Source organism: Cheilinus undulatus, linkage group 22, assembly GCF_018320785.1.
Source record: "Cheilinus undulatus linkage group 22, ASM1832078v1, whole genome shotgun sequence".
Taxonomy (NCBI): Eukaryota; Metazoa; Chordata; class Actinopteri; order Labriformes; family Labridae; genus Cheilinus; species Cheilinus undulatus.
In genome coordinates this window covers 12,994,501-13,000,858 of record NC_054886.1, presented here as the reverse complement: position 1 = coordinate 13,000,858, position 6,358 = coordinate 12,994,501, and the positions used below count along the sequence as shown (strand labels likewise).

At 40.7% G+C, this 6,358-nt stretch overlaps 1 protein-coding gene across 3 annotated transcripts in view; it reads right to left on the bottom strand.

Moving 5' to 3' along the window:
- Positions 1–1,004: 1,004 nt before the first annotated feature.
- The window catches only part of stim2b (stromal interaction molecule 2b), a 73,667-nt gene continuing 68,313 nt past the window's right edge, over positions 1,005–6,358 (bottom strand). For 2 of the 3 annotated variants that reach the window (XM_041779316.1, XM_041779318.1), the window contains exons 11-12: positions 5,918–6,158; positions 1,005–4,449 (exon numbers count right to left, since the gene is read on the bottom strand). In XM_041779316.1, the coding sequence (XP_041635250.1) occupies positions 3,831–4,449; positions 5,918–6,158 (860 nt within the window). In that variant the 3' untranslated portion in view covers positions 1,005–3,830. The remainder of the gene's footprint in view (positions 4,450–5,917; positions 6,159–6,358) is intronic. The other variant, XM_041779317.1, reaches the window with a different exon arrangement.

Here is a 6,358-nt window from a genome sequence, read left to right as displayed (position 1 = left end):
GTTCAGAATTGTAGAAATAAAAAGTTGTGATTCCAGCACCTCTATGAAACAGTCTATTATCTATCTTCTAACCACCGCTTGGATCACTGTGATTGCTGCTACAGAGGAGACTGCCATATGTAATATTGTTACATTTTTACAATGCAATGATAATAAACGACTATCTGCTGTGTGAGGTAACATGCACACGTCACAGACAAGAATAATCCATGTGCATGCTCACCATCAGTCTCCAATTAAAGCCAGGTGTATTATAAATGCACTTCTATAAACTTGTCATAGTCGGAGCAGTGGTTACATAACCTTTAAAAAGAGCCACATCTTAAACATTAGTGTGCACACATGGCACATGAATCATTGGTGAAATCTGGTTCTGATAAAAGTAGCTCTGCACCTTTGCTCTTTCTGAAGATAACCCTTGAAAAAGCATGAATAAACATAAACATTATTTTTTATACTGTACTTGGAAAACAAAGCGAGATCCACCAGAGATCCTCTGGCTCTGGAGGTTTCTCTGCGGCTGCTGTGCCTGTTTCCTCTGATGCTTTGCTGACACCATGTGGCTATGACAGAAACTGCAACTGTAAGATGGGCCCCCTATGAGAGACTGGGATTTGTTGCTGTGTACAGTAGAGCCCAAACAACACATTCATCACAGGCAGACGTCCTCGCTCCTCTCCCAGTGTGCCGAATTGATGAGCCATCAACAAAACTTTCATCACGTTCACTTTATATTGATAAAGCAATCATGCATGCTTTTCTTCTGTGCATCACGCTTTTCCCTGCTCTGAAGACAAATGGGGCGTCAGAATGATGCCTTTCTCCACACTTCTGTGCTCTGCAGTGAGACGGATGTGCTCCAAGCAGAAGGTCTGCACTGTTTCTGAAAGAGATGAGTCAGAGCTCAGCTGTATGTAAAGAACATTTTGATGAAATATCTATAAATGCAGTTCACAAACCAAAGAAAGCAGGAAACATTCCAGCAAATACGACTTCAAAACTTGTCCAATGCCTCAATTTTTTTTATTAATTCTTCTACAGTATACAAATATTCACGCACAAAATGTCTTCAAAAAACCCCTAATGTCTCGTAAACATTCATTTTCTCCTCGTCTTACAGTTCTGTCTTCTATTTCCTTCACTGTGTGCTGTATTGCCACAACCTCCTTAAATGTTTATATTCATATTAAAAATCGAGACTACTGGATTCTTTTTGTGATTTCTGTCATACATGACATTTTTGCGTTGCAGTGACAAATGATGGGGGTAGAAGGCAGATATCACAGTGTGAAGCAGGAGTCTTGACATCAGTGCGCTCGGTGCAAACCCAAAGGTGAGGAAGAGGAACAAGGGCCGTATTGCATGGGTCCACTCGAGCTTAATGTGGGAGTAAGGGAGGGTGAAGAATCTTCAGTCAGATCTGGATCAGAAAGCTCCTTCTCTTTAGCGTTTTCCGAAATTCTGGAAACTATAATGAAAGAGATCACATCATCGGCATAGAGGAGAGCTGCTAAAAAAATAAAGGTTCCTGCAACTTTTTCAGACTTTCTACACTTAAATCTGGCGTCAATATGGCACAAGAAGAATTTGCACAGTCAGTACATTTACATGCAGTAAAAAAAAGAGTCAAATTATTGTGTAGGTCTGACCACAACTGGACCTTCAAAATACATGTAAAAAACTGAGTCCAAAAGAGAAGATAAAATAAAGTCTCAAAGTCAGACAAACACACCAAGTAACGTAACTGGGGTCAGTTAAGTCTTAGCTAAGCGTTCCACGCATGCTCAACAGAGTATTTTCTTTCCTGAACATATTTAATTATTTGATAGAATATAGAGAATAGGTCCATGTTTTTAAGGCTGTTTGCTGTATTATAGCATACATGCTCATCTAAACAGATTTTTTCTGTTATTGAGTCAACATAGAGTGTAGTTTAACAGCAAACTTATATAAATGCCAGGCTTGAACTGAGCTTATTCTATAGATAAAGTTAATGGGACAGGATGGAAAATGCCAGTACTAGAGCATTTGTGCACAGGCTTAGGTAGGGTTTGTCTGGACTTTTTCAGGCCCAATCTAAGCTCTACTCTTCAGTGTCTACACTGAGCTTTGACCTGGATGGTAAACAGCATAAATGCTAAGCATAGCAAAAGTTGTACTGTTGTCTGCCCTTGGATATTACCATAAACTACATGGGCAGCTTGTATGGTAGTTGTACCAAATGTAAAGCATAGAGTATGTGCTATATTTACAGAACTGTAAAGTTGTTTGTGTGTTCTCAACTAACCGTAAAATCTGGTGTATGAGCTGCACTTTGAATACCTACTGCAGCTTATTTAGCACTTCCTTATATAGCAACTGCAACTGTAAGACAATGCATGATGCTCAACACAACTCCTCATCATAGATAACAAGACCGGACCACCAGTTTGTGGCACTTTTTAACCACTTTTCTCCCCCACTAGCTCATAAATAAGCATGTAAAGAAAACAGGGAGTATACCATTTAGTAAATTAACCTTGTGGAGCACCTGTTTGACTGATAACACTCTCAGTAAAGACAACAAGTGACAGGCAGAGAAGGGCAGAGCTGTGCAGGCCGAGAGCTTAACTACCGTATTGTAGCTAGTAGATGTGGATGCTTCATACAATGAAAACAGAGGGTACAAAAAGGGAAATACATCTGCATGTTGTGGACTTTTCTCCTTTGGGAAATTCTAATTAACAGACTTCAGGTTATGTACCAGGGAACTTGTAGTCCAGATTTTACGGTAACTGTGCATGTAAATGTACTGAGTGTGAACATAATGTGGTAGTGATAAAAAACACTCAGGTTGTTTAAGACGAAAAAGGAAATGGGATGTTTTTATGGCTACAGCTAACACACATTATCAAGTAATAAGGGACAGTACAGTGGGGTTAAATCTGCATATTCAATAAACTTTCTTCAGTAAATATCAGTTCATAGGAGCCCCCACCAATATAAATCTATTTCAAAACATCTATAATGTGAAAACAAAGTATACATATATATATATTTATATATATCGAGACATCTATAAGTAGTAACAGTGAAGATGCATCATCAGATCATTTTTGGCTCTAGTTTTCTGTGCTGCGTCTTCACTGCTGCTGCCCATGTATACCTCTCATCTCTATATCTTTATTTAATATGTACTCCGCCAGCAGCGGCTCTTTCCGGAAATACCAGGAAAGCAGTAGTGCAACAAACTTTTAGCAGGATTTTCTTTTTGTTTCAGAGGAAGTTCATCAAGTAGTTTTGACTTTGTGAGATGCAATCCACAATATGAGCAGGGAGAAGTAGTTTAGGAAGCAGTATTTGTTTTGCTGCTGTCACAACTGAAGATGTGATTGAATACCTTCAGTAGGAAGAGCAGACTTTCATCTGTGTGCTTCAGAATAAATATATGGACTGCACCTTTAGAACCTACACATAGTGGCTTTTTTTTCAAACCAAAACAGACAGAAGACAGTGAGGAGGTCATGTGTTCGTTTTTTTGCAGTCTGGATGACAACTATCATGACCTTTGACCTTTCATTGACATTTTCCTTGACCTTTTTGCAGGCTTCCCTGTGAGGCTATGAGTGAACTAAATAAAAAGGCATTATTGAAAAATAAGGCTACCAGTCTGAGGTGTTTTTTAAAAGGCACCCAAGACTGAGCTACATTCCATCTTTGACGACAAAAAAAAAAAAAATTAAGAGAGAAAATGAAGTGTTTTAGCTTACAATGATGTCCATTTTTTAGTATAAGGGCTAAAACAACTCTCCTTATTATATTTCTCTCAAATTATCTCACTCTGCAAGTTTTTATTTCTTCTTCTTAAATAAGCTTTTGATTTTGGATGAGGAGCGCTTGATTTTCTCTCCATTGTCGCTGGAGTCCTGGGAGGAGGTGCTCTGGAGCTTGTGCTCCCTTCCTAAGCTCCGGCCCTCCGAGTCCAGGGAGGTGAGGGACGGGTAGCGCCCCACGTTGGGGAGCATGCTGGCGGGAAGCTGGCCGAAGCTGTACGACTTCTCCAGGATGCCGTTGTACACGCCTTTGCCTGTTGGAGAGGTGGCGCTCCCCTGCGAGAAGGTGGCGCTCTGGGACTCGGGGATTATGCGGGTGAGGTCGGGAGAGCCTCTGTGTGCAAACGGGTGATGCTCCAGTGCTGGGGAAGGGGAGGTGGATGGTGGGCCGGAAGGCGTGGTGGCAGGGGTGGGAGGCAGAGGAGGAGGCGTGGAGTCCCTGAGACTGCTGCTGCTGCTGCTGCTGGTGTGGGTGGAGCTGGCAGGTGTGGAGGCGGGAGGCTCAGAGGTTTGGCTTAACAGCAGCAGCTCCTCACGGGAAATCTTACGGTACGGGGCATCCGTGTTGTGTAGCTGCTTTCGGCCCATGGAGGAGCTGAGGGAGTCAGTGTCAGAGCTGCCATCCTGAATTGAATCCCTGAGAAGAAAGGAGAAAAAGCAAAGTCACAACTCAAGCACAAACAAAGGAAATGAGCTTTCTTTATAAATAATGTGCTGAATTTTTTTTCCAAGAAAATACTTTTAGGATATTTATTTCACAACATAGGCCAGTGGCTGTTGTGTATCTTTTACACCTGACTATGTGGCTACTTGTAAGACATACTTCTAAATTCCAAAGTCAACATTACACACTAATGCAAGCATTTTAAAGACATAATCAAGAGGATTTGACTCTCATTAATGTCCCTGGGAAAGGAATTTAGAAGTATTATAGATGTATCTATATTTCTTAGTTGTGTTTAGATGCTGATTGCTCATGTTCCTATTGGCTTACTATTGTTTTCGATGTGAGACTAATTTGCAACTTGAGTGAAGTTAACCACTGAGTCACAGTTTGACTTTGTGTTAATGTTAATGCTGGGCAAGTAAGGCGAATTACAATTACATACACATCTTGTTTATCTCTTTTTACGAAGCAGTCACTTTGTTGATGCACCACAGGAGGGTAGCAAATGTTAGCTAACATCACCAGCATTAGACATTTGTTATAGTTTATATTGTTGTAACAAGTTTTAAGAGATTTGGAGTTATCCCTATACACTCTGCTTTATCTTTGTTATTTTTTCACTGAGGCTACATTTTAAAATGGGTTAAAACAATTTGATTATAATGAAAATAAGTACAATTGCAGAATATTTTCAGTTGTTTCAAATGGAAAGGAGCCAGTAGCAAAGGAAGGCAGAGCCTGAATCTTCTGAAACATGTTTGTTGTTTTAATATATAGCAAATTAATCTGATATAAATGGAGAATTCAAGAGCTTACTTGTGGTCTGTAGATAGTGCACGGGGGGCAGTGGGTATGTGGGTGGAGGCTGGTTGTCAACAAAGGGCCAAAACCAATCATGTAAATCAGCTAACTGACAAACAATGGTTTAACCCAAATCAGGAAACTGTTCAGATTGCACTGTGTAATATTAATGGCTTCAAGCAATGTTTTTAAATAGAAAACATTAACTACACCAAGCAGCTTGGGCTTTAATTTATAAGGGTTTTTTTTTCTCATTACAATGAAAACTTCCCTCAGTGGCCTCTGAGCTGCTTAATTCACCAAAATGACATACTCTGCACTGTAGACTACTTTTGGTTTTATTTGCCACCATTTGTCAAGCATTTCACTCGAAATTAACCACAGTTAATGAGCACATTTGGGGGAAATTGTGGTAATAAAGTGACTACCAAAGCCTGACAGTAATTATATTTTATGTTCGGTTTTTCTAGGTTATAATATCGAAGAATGCTTGGGATAATCTTGCTTGTTTATTAAGTCGTTTATTAACTAACACTCTCGCACCACATGAAGGTAAATACATGCATCTGTCACCCACCAGAAGGCACCACTTAACCCCCAAGGTGAAATCATCAGTGTGAATTTTTGGATAAAACACCTGTGAGTCCAAACTGTAAAACCATTCCGCGGCGTTCCGGCCACCGCTACATACCCCCTCCTATCCGAGCTGAACATGACATGTTCGTCGTCGGCCTCGGGGCGATAGGAGAGGGAAGAGCTGGCCATGGAGAGCAGGTCAGGGTCTGGGGACATGAGTGAAGACTGTGGGCTGAGCAGGCTCCGGCGAGAACGGCACAGGCTGCTGTTGCGGGTGAGCGGGGGCCGGATCAAGGTGGCTGCTGTGGGATAGAAGGAAATGAAAATGCATCAGTTATTTGCACCATTATCTGGATGCATATATTTCCCCTTTGTTTCAGTCTAAAAGATGTAAGGCTTTGCTTCCATGTTCATGTTTGTTGGTTTGGTAGTTCTGTATGCTAATTGAAGAAAACAATGTGTGAAAACTACCAAAAAAAAAACAATCTGAACCAACCATTAC